The sequence below is a fragment of the Microtus pennsylvanicus genome, chromosome 11 (assembly GCF_037038515.1).
Source record: "Microtus pennsylvanicus isolate mMicPen1 chromosome 11, mMicPen1.hap1, whole genome shotgun sequence".
In the NCBI taxonomy this organism is placed as follows: Eukaryota; Metazoa; Chordata; class Mammalia; order Rodentia; family Cricetidae; genus Microtus; species Microtus pennsylvanicus.
In genome coordinates this window covers 19,079,986-19,106,535 of record NC_134589.1, presented here as the reverse complement: position 1 = coordinate 19,106,535, position 26,550 = coordinate 19,079,986, and the positions used below count along the sequence as shown (strand labels likewise).

The 26,550-nt window shown below is 38.7% G+C and overlaps 1 protein-coding gene across 6 annotated transcripts in view; it reads left to right on the top strand.

The window, feature by feature from the left end:
• Gpatch8 (G-patch domain containing 8) overlaps positions 1 to 26,550 on the top strand; it is a 71,436-nt gene that overhangs the window by 11,031 nt on the left and 33,855 nt on the right. For 2 of the 6 annotated variants that reach the window (XM_075990556.1, XM_075990558.1), the window contains exons 1-3: positions 1,582 to 1,656; positions 8,307 to 8,324; positions 11,800 to 11,872. Coding sequence is in view for 1 of the 6 variants with exons in the window: in XM_075990554.1 (XP_075846669.1) it covers positions 1,582 to 1,656; positions 11,800 to 11,872 (148 nt within the window). In the remaining 5 variants the exon portion in view is untranslated. Of the gene's footprint in view, positions 1 to 1,581; positions 1,657 to 2,647; positions 2,683 to 8,306; positions 8,325 to 11,799; positions 11,873 to 26,550 lie in introns of those variants that run through there. The other 4 variants (XM_075990554.1, XM_075990557.1, XM_075990555.1 and 1 more) reach the window with 3 other exon arrangements.

Genomic DNA, 26,550 nt, shown 5'->3' with positions numbered 1-26,550 from the left:
GCTTGTGAAAAAATATACACACACAAATAATAAATAAAATTAACTAAAATTACTAAAAACTAAGTGAATAAAAACCACATGGGGGGGTAGGCGTGGTGATTCATGCCTGTAAGAGACCCAGCACTCAGAGGTAGAGGCAGGAGGATCTTTGTGTGTTGGAGGGTAGTTTGGTTTATATATCAAGTTTCAGGACCAGCCAAGACTAAATAGAAAGACCTTGTCTCAAAAAAGAAAAAACCAAAAACCTGACTTTGAGTCCACTGACTTTTATTATAATGTTATTTGTTTTTTTTTGTTTTGTTTTGTTTTTTGTTTTTTTCAAGACAGGGTCTCTTTGTGTAACAGCCCTAGCTGTCCTGGAATCCTCTTTGTAAACCACGTTGGCCTCAAACTCACAGAGATTCACCTGCCTCTGCCTCCTGAGTGCTGGGATTAAAGGCGTGTGCCACCACCGTCTGGCACAGTCAGTGCTCTTAACTACCGAGCTACCTCTCCAGCTCCAGACATAGACTCTTAAAGTTTTTTCATTTTGTTTTGTGTGCCTGGCTTCCTTTCACTGTTTCTTCTTTTCTTTTTGTTATTTACCTGTGCTGGTGGTTGAACTTAGGGTCTTGTGCATAGTAGGCAACACGTGTGGTTATTTGAGTCAGGATTTCTCTCTGTGGCCCTGCTCCCATGGAATTCACTCTGGCCTCAAAACTCAGACATCTGCCTGCGTCTGCCTTCCAAGTACTGGGATCAAAGGCATGTGCCAGGTCTGCTAGGCAACTTTTTTTTTTTTTGAGACAAGGTTTCTTACTAGGCAACTTCTTTATCAGCGAATTATTGTTTTTACTCTAAGTTGTTCTATTTACCAATAGAGACTTGGGAGTCAGATGTTGGGGTGAAAACCTACAAGATCAGAGAAGCTGAGAAGCAGCCAGCTGACCTTTTTCGGCCAGAACCCAGCAAGAGAGTGTCTCTATCCATTCCAACAAAAAAGGCCCAAGAAAGTCCTTTCCTACTGCTTCCTGTGCAAATCTCTGTTCATCTTCCTGGGTTCTCCATACTCTCTATGGCTAATTTTTGTCAGCTAGTCGTTGGCTCTGCCCTGACCCAAGGTTAATTTTATTAACACAGTCTTGAAGTTTCACAGTTTGATCAATTGCGCAACAAATTAAACCTCTAAATTCTACTGAAGAGTCTGTGTTTGCATGTGTGCTGATTAAGAGCTCTACCACTGAACTGCATCATCTGGTGGCAGGTTGTTTTTTTTTAATTATTTATTTGGCAATATGTGGGATTTGTGTTGTTTCATGGCACACACGTGGCTGTCAGAGAACAACTTGGCTGAAAGTAAGTTCTTTTCCACCATGTGGGTACCAGGGTCAAACTCAGGTGGTCAGACTTGGTGACATATGTCTTTACAGTATGAAGCCATCTCATTGGCCTTACAGATTTTTTTTTAAGAGTCTCAACTTGTAGTACAGTTTTGGTTTTCTACTGAAAAATACTAAAACTTACTTGTAGTTAGTTGGCTAGATTATCAGTCACTTTAGTATTAATTACTTTTGAAAAATAACTGCAGGTTTTTTCCCCCAGGGTAATCACTTTGATCAGTATGAAGAAGGACACTTGGAGATTGAACAAGCATCCCTCGACAAGCCTATCGAATCGGTAAGATGACCCGTGCATATTTTGGGTCTTAGCCAGTTAGTTAGGTAGAGCTCGTGTGACACTTGACGTGAGTGAAGTTAAACTTAGGTAGAACTAATAGCGCAGTTGAGAGCTGTTTTCTTGCATGCTCTGCAGTAATCAGGTGGAGTTTGGATGTGGTTTAATAATGTTGGGAAATCAGTGTAAAACAGAAAAAAGTTAGGATTTAGTGGAAAAATATCATTTTGGCCCATATTAAGCTTTGCTAAAGATAGAAAGTTGGGTGTAGTGTTTTTGTAAATTAAATAAAGGAGTAAAATGTATTTTGATCCTTTAATCCTTTCTGGGCAGAATAATCATGTGTGAGATGCTCCAGTGGAAGCAGTTAAGACGTAGCAAACTGTTAGACCTTGTGAGACGTGGTGGGCTTAGTCTCTGTCACTTAAGAAATATCTGCTGGTTTTGTTTTGTTTTGTTTTTTCAGGTCAAGCTAGTTAATTTGTCTTCTTATACCTCTTAATCTATGATGTTAATAATACCAAGTCATAGAACACGGAGATTTATTTTTCTCTGTCTCTTAATTTAAAAAAAAGTTTTAAGTTTTGAGCATTTAAAAAACACATTTTAAAATAACTATCTATTGTTAAAGTATCTAAACTTGTTATTATCAGCATTTAAAATTCATGCTTACATTTCCATACTTAAAAGGATTTCATTGAAGCATTGGTAAAGTTTGAATGGATAAAAGATCAAAAAGGGAGTTCTAATTTTATATCCGTCAAGATAGAGTCCCCACCCTGTAAGAAACACTAGCTTTCTTTCCTTCTGTGAGATAACAAAGCAGTTAAGAAAGGATAGACAATTTAGCTTTTGTTTTCAAAACTATAACATAGTAAAGGATCAACATATATTTATGTTCCTAATTAGGTTGGTGTTGTGTGTGTTTGTGTGTGTGTTTAGATGTTTACAGAAATTTACACAACTTGGGGTGTTCGACATTTTTCTTCCACAGCAGTTGGCCCATATTAGCTAAGCAGCCATGATCTGGTTTGTATTGCACGGTCTGCCTTTTTTTAATTTCTTCTCTAGGGTTTCTTTCTCCCCCACCTCCCCTTCTTATTTCTGTCTTTCTGGTCCAGTGAACACTGCATATAGTACTTTCTGTCTTAATGTGCTGGCATGATGCTAGACTAGGCATGGCAGTAATTGATGGCGCATGTGATAATGCTGCAGAGGGAGAGTTCGTATCTGATAATGTGCTGAAAGTCTAGTTTGATATTTTAACATAAGATTAAAATGCCACGCCCATTTTGCTGAGTTAAAACTCACCAAGGTATGTATAGACCTTGTTCTGTATCAGAGATTATCATCAGGCAGAATTTTATAATGAGATCCATAGGCAAAATGCAAGGTTTGTACTAGAAAATAATTTAGTTTTCCATTTTAATTTAAAAATATTTTTTTGTGTCAGAGTTTTAAGAACAAATTACTGGTAATAACTCCCCAGCATATATTCTGTGAGGCACATGGATAAACTATTTCTGTTGAGCATATTGACTTGTCAATATTAGGAAGTTTAATTAGCCTGAGTCTGTAGCGTGGTTCACTGTACCCAATGAATTTGTTTTTTTAAAAAAAAACATTGACCTTTAGTATTTTTAAATCCTGTGTAGGTCCACATTGTAAATTTTTTTAATCTGTTTTTGTGACATGAAACTAATGATACTGTTTCCTCACAGTGCCCAGGATTTTTTTTCTTGGACATGTCGTATTTATAAGCAAAGCACTGTGACAAGACAGTCTGCTTGTGTAATCTCTGCCCAGTAATCTCAGTGAGTAAGAGTAGAACCGGCTTAAGTCTTGTTTATTAGATAATGTTAATCTTCTCCATTTAAAGTAACAAATGATATTGTGCTCAGACTGCATCTTTACTTTTAAAAATAAATGTGTGGTCAGAGACATATATATTTTATTGAATTATAGTTCTAATGGTAAAATATTTTTCCATAAATATGCACATTAATTGCGAATTGGTAGTTTAATAGTAGGAAGACCTTTGTAGGATGCATTGTGTTAAATAGAAGTAGGACTCAAAAAAAGAAAAGAAAAGAAAAGAAAAAAAATGGGACCCAGAAAACAAGGGGCTTTATTTCTGCTACCTAATCATTTGGAAATAAAATTTGAAATTTTAAAAGAACTTCTACATGATTGATATCAAAGTAGATAGTGCTCCTTCTCGTCCAAAGGCAAAAGTTCCCTATCATCTGAATGCCCACCAGATAATAAGATATGTTTACTTACAGGGCTGGCTGGCTATCTCAGGCTATTTTGTTCTGAGGGGGAATGTTGCTTCTAACACAGAAAGAGCCTCTGCTGAATTAAAATCTTTCTCTGCAGCAATATCTTGAGAGGTGCTGACTGTTTTGCTACAGCATGCAACTCGAAAGTGGCTGGGAATACACAGCTTTGGGAGTCTACAGATCATTGCAGCAGCTAAAGTTGTAGTCATTGAAATAAGTAAGAACGGTAATCTGCAACAGCGGATAACTATGGAGGTCTGCCCAGGTTTGTGTCAGGAATATGCCTGTATGAAGGGCTATTATGAATATGGAATTAAGGCTGTTTGTTTCATAATAGAGCATATTTGATACAAACCAGCAAAATGTGAAATGAGACTCAAAGAGATGCTAATACATTATACATTAAGCAATCTTCTGAATTCTGGATCTGTTAGTGAGATGATAGTTATTCAGTTTTAGTAGGCCAGTGTTAAAATGAAAATCTAAGATTCATAAATTATTTCATAGATTTACTATCTAGTTTTATTTTCATTTATTTCAACCAATAATATATCCTTGTGGTCAAGAGTAAACATTTTCTACGAAAATTAGAATTGGTAGGTAATTTGGTTATCTGATTTATGGTGAGAAGAAAATAAAACATTTTTTTTCTTTACTGAAAACAACTTTTTTAGTATGAACTTTAAAAGTTGTTAGTTTATAAGATTTTTAAGTTCAGGCCATGATTACAATTTTAATCACTTAAAATATTTGGAAAGCTAAATGTAATCTAAAGCTATAGTCCAATCTTAGGTTCTATTATAATTATAAGAATTGATTGGTATAGTTTAGGATATATGGTTTTTTATGACCTTTATCTTAGTTTGAAGGTGATAAACAACATGGGATAATATAAGTTGGACAAAAGACCAAATGCCTACATCATATATTTGAAAAGATGCTGTCATTAATACAGTTGTACCTATGTACCAAGTACAACTGTTCCTTAGCCATTAGTTGCTTTTTCGTTCTACCTGACTAAAATCTTGACTTTAGGAATTGTCAGGTTGAGTGGGTTTTAAAAATTAGTGTTAAGTTTTCAAACTCTGATTGCCAATGTTTAGTTTACTTATCTAAGGATTTAGTGGTACAGGTATAGCTAGAGTTTTGTTCTATTGCATATCTGTTTAGATCTGTGGACTCCACTAGTTCCAAAATGTAACTGTGAGACTGCTAATTTGACTCTTAGCAGTGACTTTATGTGGACTGCACAATAAACAATATGCTTCTTGGAGCTGAATGGTGTAGCATTACTATATGGCTTTTCTCTCTAGTCTTCATTTGTCATCTGTAGTGAGCTATAGATTTTTTCATTTGGGAAATTTTTACAAGTTTGTTCTTTGCATGGGTTCACCTGGTAGCATTGGTTCTTGCTTATAGAGTCTCTAATACACAATCAGCAAAGCTTACAACCCACTCAAGAGACCAATTTTGTCCTGCTGAAAATGGGCTAAATTTTATAAACTGAATGTGGTTGTCAACTAAAAGAAAATTGAGTGTGGGATTAATATTTATCTAGTCACTGATATATCAGAAGTGTAGTTTTCTATTGAGATATGAAATTCTATTTTTTAGTATCAAAATTTTCTAGCTCCTTGCACTAAAATAATTTTTTATCTGTGTTTTGTCAGGCTCTTATCATACGTGATGGTGGTGTTGCCAAATAGTCTTTGTCACTGTGGTGGTGTATGGTAACATGGAGCAGAGAACAGTTCCTGGGAAGCTTTTCTACTTCGTGTTTAATTAATATATAAAAAATTTGAGGGCCATCAAAAATAGTTAAAGAAGTTTTTGTTAGTTTGCTTTTTTAATGTTATTACATTTTAAGCAAAGTGGTAGTTACTTATAAAGTACTTCTTGCTTTTGAAGATCTCCCATTTGAAAACTCTCACATAATAGGCAGGAACACATGTCGGTAGTTGAGATTTTTTCTTTCTTCTTCTCCCCCTCCTCCTCTTCTTCCTCCTCTTTTTGTTTGTACGTGGTTTTTCAAGAATGGATTTCTCTGTGTAAGAACCTTGGCTATCCTGGAACTTGCTTTGTAGGTCAAGCTAGCCTTGGACCCACAGAGATCTGCCTGCTGGAATTAAAGGCTTGTGCCACCATGCTTGGTGGTAATACATGATTTTAGCTTATGTTTTAATTTTAGAAATAGAAAACCAAAATAAGTCAATGGATATAATTTTGTTCCCCTTCCCCCCAAAAAAATGGGTTTCCAGTTCAGCTGAACATTTGAACACAGTAGGACTTCATTTTCAGCTGAAGAACATTTATAGCTGCCATTTTGAAGCTCAGCTCTGGAAACTGAATCAGGTAGAAAATCATGGTTGTGTATCCTCCTTAAGAAAAATTCATTTACTTTATTTCTTAGCTTAAAAATGAAATTTCTTGTAATACTTTTTTAATTTATTTTTATTTATGTGCATTGGTGTTTTGCCTACATGTGTCTGTGTGAGGGTGTCAGATCTTGGAGTTACAAACAGTTCAAGCTGCCATGTGAGTGCTGGGAATTGAACCTGGGTCATTTTTTTTTTTTTTTGGCAAGACCTCTTAACTGCTGAACCATCTCTCCAGCCCTCCTTGTAATTCTTACATGTACATTTAAGTTGTAAAAAGCCTAGTCTATTACCACCACATATTTTTGTGATTTCATTATTTGAAAAGACTAAAAAAATTAAATTTTGTTTTTGTAAAATAATTTAAAACAAATTATATATACATGTAGATATTAGACTTTTTCTTTTTTCTTTTCTTTCTCTCCCTTTCTCTCTTCCTCTCCTTCCCTCTTCCTACCAACATTGTCTCCCTGTTGTCCTTGCCAGTATATAGCTTAAGATGGCTTTGAACTCATGGAGATATTGCTTTAACCTCCCAAGTTCTAGGATTTTTGGCATGAACTACCACACGTGGCTAGTTTGTTGAGATCATTTCTTGTTGACTTCAGGTTCAATAGGATGTCCTTGGATCTCTAGTTTTCTCTCTCTGAGTGGGATTATAGGCACATGATATTATACCTTTTTTTTTTTCTTTTTGAGACAGATCTCGCTATTATGTAGCTCTGACTGTCTGTACTCACTGTGTGTAGATTAGACTGGCCTTAAACTCAGAGATCCATCTGTCTCTGTCTCGCAAGTTCTGGAATTGAAGGGGTAAGCCACCGTGCCTGGCTTTCTTTTACTTTTTGGGGGTGGAGAGGTTCAAGACAGGGTTTCTCTGTGTTACCTTGACTATCCTTGAACTAGTTCTGTTATTATCACTTTATTTTGTTTTATTGAGACAGGGTCTCCTTAGGTAGCCTTGACTGTCTTTGGAACAGGACGTGTCCTGTAGACCAGGCTGTACTTGAACTGAAGAGATCTGGGTGCTTCTGCATCCTGAGTGCCGAGAATAAGTGTGTGCTACCACTCCTGTCCTTGTTTCTCTTCTTTCTTTTCTTTTTAAATTTATTCTTCAGGCTGGAGAAATGACCCAAGTGGTTAAGAGTGAGTATTGTTCTTGCAGAGGACTCAAGTTGATTCTCAGCTTCTCAGCACCCATATCAGGGAAGCTCATAGCTGCCTGTTAACTTCAACTCCCTGGTGTCTCACACTCTGACCTCAGGAACCTGCAGATAAACACACACACACACAAATATTGAAAAAAAACCTTACTCTTTGACAATTTATTATAGGTATACTTATGTCTTGACCACAGCTACCATCGCTTGTTTATTTTTCTTTTTGGTAGGAGATCATACTGAATAATTCCGTGGAGAGCCACACAGCAGCTTTTCTTCCAAAAACAGGTAGTCTGAAGTGATAGGAGAGGCCCAGGTTCCCTTTATGAGTTACTCATTTACTTGAGGCTGGTGGGAGATACGTCTACAGTTTTGTTGTCTATTTTAGTCAGAAGACCTCAGTGGCATATTCAATAGTTTATAGCCTCAAACATCCCGTTCTCTGCTCCTGCTCAGAAAAGTTGAGAAGTTAGAACCGTCTAACATGAGGCTTCAGAAGAGTGACACCACTGCCATTCCCTGTCAGCAGCTTTCCTCAGAGGTGACAGCCGGCCTCTTGAGTGGCGTTGTAAAAGTGCTAATGTGTATGACCCTAAACTTTTCTTTTCTCCCTGTAACATTTGCTTTTCCTTTCACTCTTGTCAGTCACAACACGCTGCTCTTGAATCTTCAGCTGGTCTTGACTCGTGGTTTACTTATGCTTTCAGTCTTCTTTAATAAATACATTACTTGCAAGCAGTGAATTGAAAACAAGACAAAAAAAAATAAAAATAAAGCGACCATTAGTGATCGGACAGTTTCTTACTTTGTGTTACATTTAACTGTTCTTTTGACAGCCCAGTTTTTAAAGCCAGGTTCGTATGGAAATGCTTTCACTCCACTTGCACTGCTTTTGGAAATAGCATACTGCTTCATCTGTCTGTTTATTTTAGTGCGTTCATAATATAACACGTCAGCATAATGTCTCATCTCATGGGCTGAATTCAAAACAAAACAAAAACCACAGATCACAGTGAATGGGGGAGGGACAACAGTTTTTGTCAGCATTTTTAATACATAAATCTTTGTGCCAAACAAATACAGTTACAGCATTAGGATAGCAAGGGAATAAACAGTGATAAACTGAAATGGTTTAGTTACTAGGTTTTTTTGGTAAGATCTCACAGTTTAGTCCTCACTGTCACTGAACTGAAGGTGATCCTCCTTTCTTAGCCTTATTGTTGCTAGGATTATGAGGAGTGTGCCACCATGTCAAGCTCCACTACATGATCTAAGAGTCATTTTGTTATCCTTGTCATTTCTAGAGGTACACAATAGATATATATTTTTTTGGTAGTAGGAAAATAAGAGTTGTTCTTGTTTTTGTTTTTTGCTAATCTTAGCTTTCATATATTTTTGTTTTAATTAAAAAAGTTTTGAGGTGATATGGCTCAAACCTGGGCCTCACACTGCTAGGCAAATATTGTGCAGCTAAACTAAATCCCTAGGCCTTTTTTATTGTAGTCCAGGTTGGTTTTAAATTTGTTAGATAGCTAAGGATGACCTTGAACTTCTGATCTACTTGCAGTCTGACTCTACCTCCCTAGTTCTAGGATTAAAGATGTGATTCAATATGATTTGCCATTTGCCTTTTTTTTTTAACTTTAAAAAATAATGAAGTTATTTATAAGTAGTTGGGCGAGATGATGCTTTTCTTAGTATGTAGGAGAGAAGAGAAACAGAAACAGTGTTCAATTAAGTTTTTGTGATATTTAATAATGTGAACATGATCACTTGGGGTTGCATACAGACCTGTTTCCTAATTCTATTTTTAGCAAAAATAATTTCTAGTGGCCTTTTAATATACCATATTTTATATGTGTGTGAATATACCACATATCGCAATAGTTTCTTTTGTTTTAAAAACAGCTTTGTATTGTTTGCTTCCACCTTTTGTTTTTTCAAAACACCTTGGAGCCCCATAAAATTAAGTACTCCAGGCATGGTGGTGCACTTGGAAGGCTGAGGCAGGAATATCACAAGTTCCAGGCTAGCCTGGTAGGCTGCATAGTGAGACCTATCTAGAAAAAGGAAAATCACAAAAGAAGTATCTTGAGGGCTACCAATAATTCAGTTGGTAGAGTATTTGCCTAGTGTGCATGAAGCTTTAGGCTGTCTTTCCAGCACTATATAAACCAGGTATGGCGATGCATACCTGTAATCTCAGCCCTGCCTAGCTAGATACAGGAGAATCAGATGTTTAAGGGTATATAGCAAGTCTATGACCAGCCTAAGATAATGAGATCCTTCCTGGGAAATCAAAGTCTGGTTTCTCACCTCCACTGGTAAAATAGCCATCACTCAGCTCAGCTGCATGTTGTCCTAAATTTGTAGAAGGAAATTCGTAGTGATATTTCATTTGTATTTTAATAAATAAATCTTGCCTGAAGTTCAGAGAGTATAACAGCCCCACTGATCAGCCTTACAGACCAAGCAGTGGTGACACACACTTTATTCCCAGTAGCTATACTATTTTCCATAGAGACAGGGTGATAGTGGTGTACATTGTTAATCCCAGCACTATGGGGAATATAAAATGGGAGGTGGCAGCTCTCAGACTCAGTCTCAGTCTCCTTCTGAGATTCTGGAGGCAGGATCACCATTTCAGACTGAGGTAGAGGTAAGAGTCAGTGGCTGGCTGTTTTATTTTTTTGACTTTCAGGTTGAAACCCAAAGTTGATCTCTGGGTTTCTATTAATTGTGCTACAGAAATTCTTCTTTTAAGAAAAATAAAAAGACTCCATGTGGTGGTAGCACACACCTTTAATTCCAGCACTCAGGAGGCAGAGGCAGGTGGATCTCTGAGTTTGAGTTCAGCCTGATCTACAGAGTGAGTTCCAGGACAGCCAGGGCTACACAGAGAAACTGTGTCTCCAAAAACTGAAAACAAAATGAAAACAAAAAAGAAAGAAAGAGCCGGGCGGTGGTGGCGCACGCCTTTAATCCCAGCACTCGGGAGGCAGAGGCAGGCGGATCTCTGTGAGTTCGAGGGCCAGCCTGGTCTACAGAGCTAGTTCCAGGACAGTCTCCAAAGCCACAGAGAAACCCTGTCTTGAACCCCCTTCCCCCAAAAAAAGAAAGAAGGAAAAAGCAAGTAGATAATTTACAAGGCTTTTTAAGTTGATTTCAGGTATAATAAAATTTATTTCAAATGATAGAATTAGATTACGTTTATAAATTACTTGAACTATATATTGAAGATTTTTTTGGTTTATTTTAATGTGTGTGTGGTGCTGGGGATTTTAGCCTGGTGTGTTTTAGGCAACTGCTCTTCCTCTGAGCTACAGCCCAGCCTTTAGCTTTTTTCTGGATTAGTAGCATTTTCCCCCGTGGTGTTCAGTAGTTCTTTAGCTTAGTCTTGTTGCTTCCACAACAGTTTTTAAAAGTAGAGAATTAAACAGAGGGCTCTGAAAGTTCTGATTTCTTGATTTCATACAGTGGCTGACATTTAATTTTTGTTTCTAGTATCTTTCATATGATTTTCATTGAAATACTGTTTCCAGATGAGACATTATGTATGTTGACCCCACATGCACTAATGGTTCTTTACTGTTGACTTATTGCTAGGCCTGTTTCATTCTAACATCTTAGCATTTTTGTTAGACTACACTTTGAAATGCATCACTCAGTCTGTGCTTGAGCTCATTTTATTTTTTGTTTACTCAATTTAACTTCTTGTTTTACTAACCTCAATGTTTTCAGTTTAATATTGGCTGCATGCTGGTTATATTTATATGTTATATATATAAAAGCCAATCAAGCATAGCCTGGATTTGGTGGTTGTCTCCATTTCTCGTGCTGGGGGTAGCCTTACACTTACAACTTACTTTATATCATGAAAGCCTGACACATAAACAAAATAACTAAACACAATGCAGATTTTCTTTTCTTTTCTTAAAAAAAAATTCTTAAAGTGGTGCTGTCTAGGTGGTGGATATGATCGTATAAATACCTTGATTTTATGCTTTTTAATGTTAGTTTTAAAACTTCATAAGTGGATTCTCCCCCTTTTTCCTTCCCCCCTTTGTCGTTTTAAAGTGTTATGTACAGAAGTTGCCCAGCACACTATCAGAAAGGACCCTTTCCCATATGTTCTTCCCATATAAAATACTAGCCAGCATTTCTTTTTACATTAATGTCCCTTTTACTGGGCACATTTACCCTTTTATTAGCACCTTTTTGCATGCATATATGTAGAATTATCTCGTCATCACCTATTTTAATGCCACTAGGAAGGGAAGAATATATTATTGGAATATTTTTGGTTTGTCTCTCTGTTCTGTCTGTCAGGATAATATTGGACACCGCTTACTCCAGAAACATGGGTGGAAGCTGGGCCAGGGATTGGGAAAATCTCTTCAGGGTAAGTTTTTTAAATTTACCAAAATGAATGAAAACATTGTTTATGAAACAAATCTTGTTTCTAGATATATTTGTTGTCCTTTTAAACAAGATTTTGGCTTCTCCCATCCTCTCCCCTACTAGAACAGTCTGGTTTTCCTACAACCTTATCTTAAGTCATTGTATAGCCTCAGTATTTGCCAGTAATTGGTGAGAATGAGTTGCTGTGTCATTAAAACGTACAGGACTATACATAATATGGATGGCTCAACCTGTTTGGATTTTGTGTGTGTAGAGGCAATAATGGTGCTAGAAGAAAATACACTATTCAGAGTGTTCTCTTTATGCCTTTCAGTGATCCTTTATGTGGCTACTGTATTGTAAAGAACCCTTCAACAGCCAGGTTTAACTTTTGTCCTCCTAAGCTTTCCCTGAAGCTGGTGACTTTCCTATGACTTTTTTGCTTTGTGATCAGAGTAGATGTAGTGGTGGAGAGGAAAATTAGCCTGCATGAAATGTAAAAGGAAAGAAGAAATTTCCTAGGACTGTCCAAGCCGAGGCTATTTCTTCGATGTAGACAGGCTCTGGATAACGTATGGTTTAAAGTTTCTGTTGTAGCTTCCCTTTAAACTATGCTAGTGTTCGGTAAACCCCAAATACTGACATGTCTGCTTCTGAGCGCGTGATTGGAAAGCAACCAGCTGCATTTACATTTTAGTTCTTTCTTGTTTGAAACTATTAATGGTTATAGATTCGATGTGAATGATATCTGAGAAATAAGGTGAAACTGCATTTGGCCATAAAGAGCTTTAGATAAAGGGAAGTTTGAAGATAATTGTGCCAATAAAAAGCTTTTGAATTTTGGAAATGACTCTTCACATGAATGCTGAAGTCTAAATCCATTTGTTAAGATGAGCAAGAGAACAGGGAGTGTTAGAATCTTTCATTTAGTAAGACTTACTTTGCCAGGCAACTGTGGTAATGCGTGTTTATAATTCCGGAACTTGGGAGGTAGAGGCAGAAATTTGAGGTCAGCCTGGGCTACCTAGTGAGACTCTGTCTCAGAAAATCTAAACCAAAACCCTAACAAACAACTATTGGTTTGTTTGTGTTATGGATTAAACTGGAGGTTTCATGCATGCTGGCTACACATTCTGCCAATGAGCTAGCTACATTCCTAGCTCTGCTTATTTAAAATTATTTTTTCCTGAGTTCAATTCCCAGCAACCACATGGTGGCTCACAACCATCCATAATGAGATCTGGTGCCCTCTTCTGGCCTGCAGGCATATATCAGACAGAACACTGTGTACATAATACATTTTTTAAAAGTTCTTGTTTTTAGTCTTTTTTTTTTTCTATTTTTCTTTTTTTGACTGTCCTGGAACTTGCTCTGTAGACTAGGCTGACCTTTAGCTCAGAGATCCACCTGTCTCTGCCTCCCCAGTGTTGGGATTTAAAAAGAACTCTATTGACTTTTAATTTAATTCTCTTTAAATTTTTATTTTCTTTAAAAAAAAAAGACCTATGGGGTCTGGGTTTTGTATTTTGTTTATTTTGTTTTGTTGAGATAGATATTACTCAGGGTAGCCTCAAAATCCCATGGTTCTCCTGTCTCAGATTCCTAGGTATTAAAAGTATAGGTGCATAGTACCATGCCCATTGCAGTCTTTGTGAAAAAATGAATTAGATTTTATTGGTGTTGTATCTCCAGCTCCGTTGTAACATGCATTTAATGAACCAACAATAATTCATAAATACATAAATGGAAAGGAAATTTAGAGCTTATTTGCAGTTTTTTTTTTTCTTTTAAGACAGGATTTCATTATATGGCTAGTCTGAAACTAGATATATAGACTCTGTCCTTGGTTTTATAGCAATCCTCTTGCCTCTGTTTCTTAAATTTTGAGATTACAGCTTTTATTTGTTACTTGTTTGTTTTCTTATTCTTGGGTTGGAGGTGAGGATGGACCAGGGCCTCCTTTTAGCCCCTGAACTGTGTGACCCTGCAGCCTCAGCCTATTAAATGTAGGAATTACACACTTTTGCCACCGCACCCAGCCTCTTTTCTAATCCAGTTGTGATAAATCATACAACTAATTTTTCTATAATAACGTCTTTCTCCTTTTCCTGTCTTCCTCTTTGTTTTGTGTTCTGAGTATCCATCCCAGGACTTCATATATCCTATGTCCATGCTCTACAGTAGAGCTGCATCCCAAGCTTCCTCTGTTTTAACTTCTTGCTTTGCTGTTTGTTTGTTCTTTTGAAACAGGGCCTATATAATGTATCCCTGGCCTCTGTCCTCTTGACTGCTTGGGTGGCTTCACTTGGCCGTTTTAAGGGTGTAGTTTAGTAGTGTTAAGTATATTTACATTGCTGACCTTTTGAAAATAGCTAATAAAAAAACTTTTAAAGATTAAGTGTCCTCGGGTTGTCTCTGTGAGTTCAAGGCCAATCAGGTTCTACAAAACGAGTTTCAGGACAGCCAGAGCTGTTACACAGAGAAACCTTGTCTCGAAAAACAAAATAAAGATTAAGGGTTGAGTTATTTTCAGGAATAGCTTATTTCTTATTATCATATTCAACAATGTACAGGTATTATGCTGGATTTTGGAACTTTCTCCAGTTAACAGTATTTGATTAGAATAGACCATAGTAATAGTATATTTAGGTAATTTTAACAGACTTTTTCATTGTTCTAAGTCTTTGCTGTGAGTAGTAGTTGTAGAAGAAAGCCCGTTACTCTAATAAAATGGTAATGCTTCTTGGTATCATACTTTCACTGTAGGAATTCTAGGCTCACATATTGTAAATTTTAGTTTCACTTGTCAACTTTTATTATTTGAATTTAAGGCTCTTAACATATTGAACATATAACCATTCACTAAAACTTAAACATGATCTCTTAAACTTTTGTTATTGTTGTTGTTCAAAAGTTGAAATGCTATTTGGGCCCATGCAAAGCTTTTACAGGTGGCTCCGTACTCCTTGGTGCTCCAGTATAGGTAGTGGACACTGGCTAGGTTGAGGATAGGGCATGTTGATGCTAAGATAAATTGTTCTCTGTATCCAGACATAAAATTGTACTTTGTAAAAAATTGTGCTTTGTAAATTGGATTTGTTGTATTATTATATTATCTTTCCTTTGTGTTTGGTTCAGCCAGTCAAGTTCTTTGTTGGGATTATCAGAGTTAGCTACCACACCTGACTTTGTGCACTTTCTTCTTGAACAAAATTAAGAATATGACTTTCCTGAATATTGCTTTGGTCTTCTTGAGAATAAGGATTTTCAGTTACATTTGTATAGAAGTACTTCATTTGGGTAGGGAGCAGTGTTGTGGTTTTGTGATTGGATCTTGCCCTGTAGCTCCTACCTTGCCTTCTGAGTGCTGGTATTACAAGCACACATTGCTGCTCCTACCTGGGTCCATCTTTAGATATCTTAAATGTTTTTTTTTTAAGTACATTTATCTGTTTATAGTTTGTGGGGGGGTACATACATCGCATATGGAAATCAGAGGACAACTTGTGGGAGTTGGTTCTCTACAGTGTGGGTTGTGGGGATCAGACTCAAGTTGTCAGGCTTGGCCTTGGTGCCTTTACCCACAGAGTCATCTTGTTAGACTGTTTTTTTCCTTTAAATTTTATTTATTTATTTGCTGTGTGCCTGCATTCCTGCTTGCATGCATGTATGTTAGGGAACAGCTTAAGTAGGTTCTCTCCTCCCATATGGATCCCAGAGATCATGGCAAGCACTTTCCCCACAGAACCATCTCTAACTCCGTATTTAGATGTTTTAACTGAATTAGAAGTAATCCATTTCAGGTCTGTTATGAATATCATAACCTGGGTTACTTTCATCTTGCCAGTCTGTTTTCCAGTATTGGATCCTAGTCTCTTAATGTCTATGCTTTAATCTTCTATGTGTTTTAGTTTTGCTTATATCTTAAAAATCTTAATTTTATCTTGAAGTCTTTATGTTAAAGTCTCACTTTATACTCAAGGCTGGCCTTGAATTCACTGCGTAGTAGACTGATCTGAAACCTGGGGGTAGTCTTCCTGCCTCAGCCTCCCAAAGTACTGGGATTACAGGTAGGTACCATCTTGCCTGACTTGTTCTAGAGCTTCACCAGCTCAAGAATTACTATTTTTAAGTCAGGAATGGTGGTGCATGCCTTTAGTTGCAACACTGGAAGGTAAGTGTTGGAATATCATGGTTCCTGAGAACTGTGTTAAAGGGAACGTCATCCACGGCTTAGGTATTAAGTGGAGGCATTCTTCATTCTGCGGGAACACATGACTATCTTCTGTATTTGTATTTGTGAAGGCACGAGATTTTGAATTGCTCTTTAGTGCATCTTCTAAAAGTTGAAACCCTTGTGCTGGTGTGCATGTACATACACGTCAAATTTTTATTTATTTTGGCAGTGTTGGTCATTGAATCCATATCTTTATGGTAACTGGTTAAAAATTTTAAATTAATTAATAGTGAAAATGGATCTTACTGTGTTTCCCAGGTTGGTCTTGAACTCCTGGGTTCAAAAGATCCTCTTTCCTTAGTCTTCTAGATAGTTAGCACTACTGGCACAGGTACTGGGGAGACTGTCTGGTGCTGACATTTTTATCTGTGGCATGTGACACAGTGCTCTTCCACTGCCTCTGACTGCACCCCCATTTTCACTAACTTCATAAGAAAAAACTTATACTTCTGTAAGTTTTTTGTTAATTAGTTTGAGTGTATGTGTACACATTTGTGCATATTCAGGCACATTGTACATGGCTCACCTGGAGGTTAGAGAACAACTTTCTGGAATTAGTTTTTTGCTTCTTCCTTTTTAAGACAGGGTCTCTTCTTTTTTCTCTTTTTCTCCTGATGTGCTGTGTACTCTAAGCTAGCTGACCCAAGAGTTTCTGGGTTGGGTCCTGTATCTGGTTTTCTTTGGGTCCTGGGGACTCAATTCAGGCTTTAATGCTTACATGGCTAGTGTTTTACCTACTGAGCCCTCCTCTTCCCAGCCCTGATTTGTTTTCATTCCTTCTGATTTTTTTTTTCCTTTTGGGCATGTGTGCTGGGGTGGTGGTGGTGTTTGATACAGGGTGTTTCCACACAGCTCTGGCTATATTGGAATTCACTATGTAGACCAAGCTGGCCTTGAACTCAGGTCTGCCTGCTTCTGCCTCCCGAGTACTAAAATTAAGGACAAATGCTGTGATTAAAGATCTGTGCCACCACGCCTGGCTCCTTCTGCTTTTTTTGTTTTAATGATTCATTTATTTTTATTTTATGCAAATTTGTGTTTTGCCTCTATTTATGTTTGTATGAAGGTGTTGGATACCCTGAAACTGGAGTTACAGGCAGGCAGTTGTGAGCTGCCATATGAGTACTGAGAATTGTACCTCAATCCCCTAGAAGAGTGGACACTGTTGCTCTTAACCTCCGAGCCATCTCTCCAGCCCCCTCCTTCCACTTTTTTGAGACAAAGTCTCAGAGAGTCTGGCCTCAAAGTCATTATATAGCCATGAATGACCTTGAATTCCTGATCCTCCTCCTGTGTACAGAGTGCTGATACTATGGGTATGCACCACCACACCCAGTCTTATAAGTACTAGGGATTTGAAACCAGGACTTTCTGTGTGCTAGACTAGCACTCCACCAATTTGTTCATCTCCCCATCACTAGTGATCAATTTTCTCTACATAGTATTGTGACAGATTTCGGGTTTGCTTTTTTTTTTGTTTTTTGTTTTTTTGTTTTGTTTTGTTTTCTTTTCTTTTTTGGTTGGTTGGTGGTGTTTTGTTTCCTTTTGGTTTAGTTTGGGTTTGGTGTTTTTTAAACAGGTTTTATCTGTGTAACATTTCTGGCAGTCCTGGATCTCTCTTTGTAGACCAGGCTGGCCTCGAACTCACTGAGATCCACCTGTCTCTGCTTCCCAAGTGCTGAGATTAAAGGTGTATCCACCACCACTCAGCCCAGATACAGGTTTTTTGATCCTTCTGGGTCAGCCTCTGAATGTTGGGATCGATCACAGATGAGCATCACATTGTGCCTGGCTCATTGGTTGTTTTGAGATGAGGTTTCACTGTGTAGCCGGTGCTGACCTCCAGCTCTCAGTTACCCTGCTGCCCTGTCTTCGTAGTCCTGGTATTATAGATGTGAGCAACTGGGCCAAGTTAAGTATGCTCATTTTATAAACTGGAACCATTTTAGAAAAGTCCCACAGCTACTGAGTATCTGCCATCTCAGTTTAAGCATGACTTTAAATCTACTTTATACCCTTTTTCCTTTCAGAAAAAGCTGATACTGAAAATAGGAGTGGAATGGGGGAGGTCAGGAAACATAGCTCCTCTGAATCACAAAGCAAGGTATGCATTGTCAGGAAGGCTTGTGCCTAGTCTGGGGTGTGTTGTGACCCAAGCCTCTGGAAGTTAAAGAGTCATGATTTCCAGTATGAGGCCTGTAGTTTGAGACCAATGTTGTCTCCATAGCTTTAGATTACACAGAGCTCATGTAGTTTAAGAAGCACCAATTCCGCTCCCTGGTGATCTAAGTAGGTCTTACTTAATACATTTGTTAAAGACAAGCCTAATCTTAGTAATTTCTGAGTTAACGGTTAGTAAGATTCAGGTTCTGAGAGCCTTTTTAAAAGCAAAATTCTGACTGGCTTTGAACTTTTAACCTTTTTGCCATAACCTTCTGAGTGCTAAGATTATAGTTGTAAACGAACACATCTGGCTATCTTTAATCCTCTTAGTAGAATCTTCTTAGTAGTTAATGATAACTAGATAGTAAATAAAAATTAGAATTCTTGAGTCTATTTTTGTTGTTTGGTGTGTGTGTTGCTTTTGTTTGAGACAGTTTTTCTGTATAGCCTTGGTTATCCTAGAACTAGCTCTGTAGACCAGTTTGGCTTCGAACTCACAGAAATCCACCTGCCTCTGCCTCCCAGGTGCTGAGATTAAAGGCAGGCACAATTACTGCCTGGCCTAATTTTTTTTTTTCAGTTTGTTTTTAGAGGTAAGAGAGATGGCTCAGTGATAAAGAGCACCCGTTGCTTTTTTCAAGGACCCGAGTTTACTTTTCAGCATCTACATGGTGGCTCTAACAACCGTCAGTAATTCCACTTCCTAGGGATCTAATTAATGCCTTTGACCTTTAGCCATGGTGCACATGTGTATACAGGCAAAACACTGACACAAATAAAACAAACAAATCTTAAAACAAATTAGGATTTACTTTTATTTTTGTTTATATATGTATTTCTTTGAGACTATATGCCACGTGTGTGAGGCTCCCAGTAGAGGTCAGAAGAGAGTGTTGGATACCTTGGAGCCAGAATTATAGGCTCCAGTCCTTTGGAAGAATAGTATGTACTTTTAGCCATTGAACCATATTTCCAGCCCTAGGAGGTCTAAATTTTAAAGCTAAAAAGAAGGTGGAGGGAGGCTGTGTTGTAATATGGAGCGGCGGCGGGGCTGTGTTCCCAAAACCCCAGCCGCCTGCCCAGCTAGCTTATGCCCCGAAATAATTACACAGACACTGTATTCATTTAAACACTGCTCTGGCCCATTCCTATCTAGCCTCTTCTAGGCTAATTCTCGCACCTGGACTAGCCCATTTCTTATCATCTGTGTAGCACCGGTCTTACCGGGAAGATTCTAGCCTAAGTCCATCCTGGGTCGGAGCTTCATAGCGTGCGTCTTCCCTGGAGCAGGTAGCATGGCGTCTCTCCTGCGGCTGCTCCTGAGAGGAAAGCTGTCGAGTCTGACTTCACTTCCTCTTCCTCCCAGCGTTTTGTTCTGTTTACTCCTCCCACCTATCTCCTAACCAATGAGATGGGCCAAAGCAGTTTCTTTTAATTTAACCAATGACCTTCCTCCATCAAGGCTGGAGTGATAGCAGGTAAGAGAAGAGCATTTGTTGCCCATGTAAAGGACCGTGGTTTAGTTCACAGCACCTAGTGACTATGTTACTTCAGTTCCAGGGATCCAGCCCTCTCCTCTGACTTCTGTAGACACCAGCTATGTACATGGTACCCATACACACATTCAGGCAAAGCACTCATATACATAAAATTTTAAAAATATACAAATTTAATGCCTGGCAGTGGTGGCGCATGCCTTTAATTTTAACACTTGGGAAGCAGGGCAGGTGAATCTGTGTGAGTTGGAGGCCAGCATTGTCTACAGAGTGAGTTCTAGGACAAGGCTCCAAAGCTACAGAGAAACCCTGTCTCGAAAAATCAGTGTGTGTGTGTGTGTGTGTGTGTGTGTGTGTGTGTGTGTGTGTGTGTGTGTGTGTATGAGAGTGTATGAGAATGGGTCCAGCCTAGTGGCACATGCCTTTAATCCCAGCACTTGAGAAGTGGATCACCATGAGTTCCAGGACACCCAGAACTACCTGGTGACCTAGTCTCAAAAAACAACAGGAAAAAGTAATAAAATTAAGAAAGAAAGGGATTGCAGAAGAATAGGAGGGGAGCGGTGAACTGTAGAGAGAAAGAATATAATGGAAAAGATTGTTTTTCATTATAGAGATCATCATATTTAAAGAGTACATCAAGGAGCTAGAGAGATGACTCAGCATTTAACAGCATACATATTCTGTCTGCTCTTAAAGAAAACTGTGTTTTGGTTCCCAGAACTCCTATCAGGTGACTCACAACTGCTTGTAACTCCAGCTCCAGGGGATTCAGACACTGCTGGCCTCATGTGCACGTATCCACAGATACATGTAACGAAAAGTGATAAAAATTAAAATTTAAAGGATATGCCAGGCAGTGGTGGTGCACACTTTTAATACCAGCACTTGAAAGAGGCAGAGGCAAGAGGATCTCTGTGAGTTCGAGACAAGCCTGGTCTACAGAGCAAATTCCAGGACAGGCAGGGCTAGCTACACAGAGAAACCTTGTCTCCACCAAAAAAATTGGAGGATATGTGAAGATATTAATTAATGTAGTAAGTTCATGGCATAATAATAATTTTAGATTGAAATTGAGAACAAGTGAAAGTAGGTAATTTTTGTTTTTATCATTTTACTTTGTATTTTTTAGTTACGTAGAAAAGAATGTGGAGCTGGGGAAATAGCTTAGTCAGTAAAGAGTTTGTCAAGCAAGTATGAAGATCTAAGTTTGATCCCTAGAACCTGTGAAAAAGGCAGTCATGGTGGTGCACACTTGTAAACTCATCCAGGGAGGCAGAAACTGGCAGCTTGCCAGCCATCCTAGATAACCCTGCAGCTTCCAAGCCAAACAGAGAACCAGACCCTGTCTCTAAAAACAAGGTAGATGGCACCTTATGAACAACCTGGGGATTACCTTTGATGCACACACATGTGAGGGTTGGGGGAGAAGAAGTGACTTAGTTATAGAAGCAGTTTGGATATTATCAAGGTAAATTCATTTGGAAGAATAATTACAGTTTTGTCTGTGAAGTAGGTACTCAAGTAGGTCAGATTGGCCTCAAAGCTTGTTGTATGGTAAAAGATGACCTTCAATTCCCGATCCTCAAGCCCCTACCTTCAAATGCCAAAATCACAGGTGTATACCACTGTGCTGGCTAACTAAATGGAAAAACATTTTTTTTATTTGTTTGTTCTTTTTTATTTTTTTTTCTTTTCTTTCCCAAGACAGGGTTTCTCTGTAGCTCTTTTTGTTTTTAAAGACAGGGTTTCTCTGTAGCTCTTTTTGTTTTTAAAGACAGGGTTTCTCTGTAGCTTTGGAGCCTGTCCTGGAACTAGCTCCTGAACTCACAGAGATCCGCCTGGCTCTGCCTCCTCAGTGCTGGGATTAAGGCATACACCACCACTGCCCAACTCATTCATTTTTTAGAGTCGGGCCTGGCTGCCCTGGGACCATACTGGCCCCAAACTGAAAGAGATCCATCCACCTCTGCCTCCCAAGTGCTAGAAATTAAAGATGTGTGCACAATGCCCAACATAAATGAAATATTTTTTAGAGATCATTTTTATTGATTAGTTTAATTTTTAGGAAAATCTTGGATGATGATGTATGTGTGTTTTATGTGTGGGGCATGTGTATGGAGGTCAGAGGTAGTTTTGCTTCTGTATACACCAGGCTAGCTAGGCTAGCCTATAAACATTGTAGTATTCTTATGTCTCTGAGATAAAATTCCCATTTTTCAGATCAGAAAATTAACTCTTTTTTTTTTTTAAAGATATATACACATACAGTATCCTGCTTGTAGGCCAGAAGAGGGCACCAGACCTCATTATAGGTGGTTGTGAGCCACCATGTGGTTGCTGGGGATTGAACTCAGGACCTCTGGAAGAGCAGTCAGTGCTCTTAACTGCTGGGCCATCTCTCCAGCCCCCCCCCCCTCTTGTTTTTTGAGATAAGGTTTTCCCCTGGCTCTGTGTGAACTATGCTGGTCCTGAACTGCAGGTCTTCTGCTTCCACTTCCTGGGTACCTGTTTATATATATATATACCTATGCCTTTAATCAGTGTGCTATATGATGTATGCCTAAACAGTTTGCTGGATCCTTCAACTCTGATGATAGAATTGTAATACAGGACAGTTATCTACCTTACTCTCCAACAGTTTGGAAATTGCTCTGAATATGATGTTTTCTTTGGAAATTTGAAGTGATCATATAGGTTTCCTCAATATAAATTCACTAGAAGCTACACGCTGAATTAGGTAGTAAAAAAACTTCACAAACTAGCTTTTTTCTTTCTTTTTTTTTCCTTTTGGCTTTTTGAGAGAGGGTTTGTCTGTGTAACAGAGCCCTTTTTGAGAGTTAACTCTCTCTTTCTACCATGTAGAGGATCAAACTCAGGTTGTCAGATTGATGGCAAGTACCTTTACCTGGTCTCACAGTGTAGACAGGTGGGCCTCAAACTTGAGGTGTTTTTCTGTCTTCTGAGTTTTGAAATTATAGGTGTGAGCCATTGTGCCTAGTTTCCTCCTTAATTTTTTTCTTATGTTTTATTTTCTGTGTAATTTTTAGTGTTCCATCATGCATAATTTTTATTATTTGTGTATTTCTTTTGCCCTTCTTAAACTAAGTTTCTAAAGATTAGTAATTAGTGTGTTTTTGCATGTTGTTTGTTGATACTTTCATGGTTTTTATTGTATGTATATTTACTGACAGAATAGCCTAGATCTACACTAATTCTTCAAGGAATATCAGGAGCTAGTGAAATGCCTCAGTAGGTAATTGTGCTTGCTGTCAAACCTAACAAACTGAGTTTGACACCCATGACCCATAGTGGAAGGAGAGAACTGACTCCTGCAAGTTGACCTCTGATCTTCATGTACACACCATGACATTCACCGCCACCACCAATAAAGAAATAAATGAATATTGTAAGTTGGAGGGGGAAGGGGAGGATAAGTTAGGAGCTGGGCAGGTAGGGGTGGTCCTGTGATCCCAGCACTTCAGAGGCCAAGGCAGAAGGTTCCTAAGCAAGCTGTCCTGGCTATATGACACAAACCTGGGGGCGAGGAGACTAGAACTGTAAATCATAACCCATGCCTACTTAGAGCTGATGGGGAGACAGACAAAACAAATACAAATATATGATGGTGACACTAAAGAATTGAACAACTTAACTTAGAATTTCAGTTTGTTTAACAATTCAGCATGCAGAAATCTCAAGTTACAAGAATATTGAAGCAGGCAACTATTTCACATCTGGTCAAATGTATTTGCTAGTAGGTATATGAAACAAATATCTATGGATTGTTGATGTCTCTTCCATGAGAAACATTCGCTATTATTAATCTTATTTAAATTTTTTATTACATTTATCTGTATGTGTTGTGTGTGTGTGTAGGTCAGAACAACCTGAAGAGATTATTTCTCTCCTCTCAATTAATTATCAGATACTGAACTCAGGTCATCAGGTTTGCAGTTTGCTTGCTTCACCCCACCCCCTTTGGTAGGTTTTAGATAGACTCATGTGGCCAAGGCTTCCTTGAGTCATACTCACTGTGTAGTTGAAGATGCCTCTGAACAATTTCTGATTATTTTGCCTCTGCTAATCTAGTGTTGAGATTACAGTTTATTACAGATTATGCATTGCTGGGGGTCAATCCCAAGGCTTTGTGTGTGCTAGGCAAACACTGTACCAACTGAACCATACCCCAAATCCTCAGGAAGATTAGAACACCAAGTAAAAAGTATAATTTAGCTGTCAGTGGTGACACATACCTTTAGTTCTAGCACTGCAGAGGCAGGAGGATCTCTGAGTTTCAGGCAGCCTGATCCAGAACATCTGGAGCTACACAGAGAAACCTATCTTGAAAAGCAAAAATAATCATCATCATCATCTCAGTACTTGGAAAACTGCGATAGGGAGAATAAAAAACTCAGAAGCAGCCTGGGTTACATATCAAAGTTATCTCCAGCAACAAAGAATGAAAAGATTACTACCAACGTAAGTAGCAGGGGATATTATTTAGAAAAGAAAACATGTAATATCTCCCACGTACATAAGGATCTTTTTTTCCTTTTTCGAAGTTGTGAACAGTGTCACTCTGTACCCTGAAATAGCCTCAAATCAAAATCCTCCTGCCCCAGCCGCCAGAGTATGGGGATTTGGGGCATTTACCTACCACCTGTGTCCTGCAAATTTGATTTGTTGTCCATTTGTTTTGAGGTAGGGTCTTTCTAGGTATCCCTGGCTGTCTTGAATGAAACTCATTAAGTAAACCAGACTGACCTTGAGTTTGCAAAGGTCCACCTGCATCTGCCTCCAAGTGATGTATGATTTTTTTCTTTCTTTCTTTTTTTGTTTTTTTGAGACAGGGTTTCTCTGCTTAACAACCCTAGCTGTCCTGGAACTAGCTGTTGTAGACCAGGCTGGCCTCGAACTCACAGAGATCCACCTGCCTCTGCCTCCCAAGTGCTGGGATTAAAGGCGTGCGCCACCACCACCCAGTTCAGGCACATGATGATTTTTTTTAGTTCTTTTTCCATTTGTTTGTTTGTTTTTTCTTTTCCCCTTAACATAGACTCTCCCAATATAGACCTGACTGACCTGTACTCAGAGGACTCTTGACTGCCTCTGCCTCCTGAGTGCTGGGATTACAGGCGTGCGCCACCAGTGCCCGGCTCTCCTTTCACTTTTACGTAGGTTCCAAGGATTGAACTCACATAGTCAGGCTTCACAGCAAACATTTTACCTGCTGAACTGTTTTTTGACAGCTACAAACACATTACTTTAGATCATAACAGTCCACCCTGATTCCTAAAGACTCATAATCAAGGATGTATTTAGTCTATCTCTTAAAAGTCCCCATAGTCACATGGTGGCTCACAACCATCTGTAATGGGGTCTGGTGCCCTCTTCTGGCCTGCAGACATACACACAGACAGAATATTGTATACATAATAAATAAATAAACATTTTTTAAAAAAAGTCCCCATAGTCTTTTAACAGTCATACCACAGTTCAGAAGTCTAAAGGTCTTCCAAGACTAAAGGCAGTCTGCACAGAAACCCTGTAGAATGAAAGTCACATTTGTGTACATCAATGTACATTGACACAGAAGTAGACAGTTCCATTCCAAAAGGGAGAAATGAGGGCACAGCAAAGAAAGGCTGGAACAAATTATGAAAATCCAGGTCTAGTGGCTGGGACTTATGACAGAATCATCTGGGCTCCAGAGTGCTTAAGTAACCTGCTGCTGCAGGTCTGCCTCTTAGAGAGCACACACAGCCCTTCTGGGCCAGCTCCATTCCATGCCTGCAACTTTCCTCTAGGGTTTTCCCATCGTTTCCATTGCAGCGGAGGCTTCACCTTCATGTGATGAGTTCTTGGGGCTGCTTTGCAGGGACTCTGATACTGCTACACATTGCCTGGTGTCAGTAGTTCTGTCCATGGGACCTCAGCACAAGACTCCTTAATTATTCAATGTACTACCATCTTTCATGCCTGCAAAACATGTACATGTACCAGGTGGTTGATGCTGATAAGATCTGGGGCTAGCTTGGGAAGTAGTCTGTCCCCCTGGACCACAGTTGTATCATTTATTCACTGTGTCTGCTGACCCTGGGGAAATGCTTCCCCGATGATTATTTTCAAACAGGAAACTCCATGTGCCTATTAGGTTTTTAATGTTTTGTTTTTTGTTTGTTTTTGAGATAAGGTTTCACTATATAGCCCTGGACAACTTTAATCTTACTATGTGTAGACCTGGCTGACTTGGAACGCTTGGCAGTCCTCCTGCCTCTGCACTGGTATTATAAACATGTGCCACCATATCTGGAGAAGGTCACTTTTCAAAAATATTTCTGAGCAGAGTATATAGTTGATTCAGTAAAGTACTTGAAAGACCTTTAAGAGTTGGATCCTTAGAACTGAGGTTGCAAAAAAACTGGTCATGGTACCCTTGTAGTCCCAGTGCTGGGGAAGCAGAGACATGTAGATCCTTTGGACTGACTAGCAAGATAGGCTATATGGTAAACTCCATGAAAGACCTTTTCTCAAAAAACAGCTTGAATAGTGCCTGAGGAACAATACTGGAAGTTGTCTTGTGGCCTTCTTAGACATGTGCACCTGCGCATAACACATGCACCTGTGTACTTGCACATACAGGTGATAATAAAGCCTTGTGAAGACTGTGGTAAGAGTTGTCTTCTGCGTAGTAATTTAAATTTATAAAGCTTGACAATTAGCCGGGCGGTGGTGGCGCACGCCTTTAATCCCAGCACTCGGGAGGCAGAGGCAGGCGGA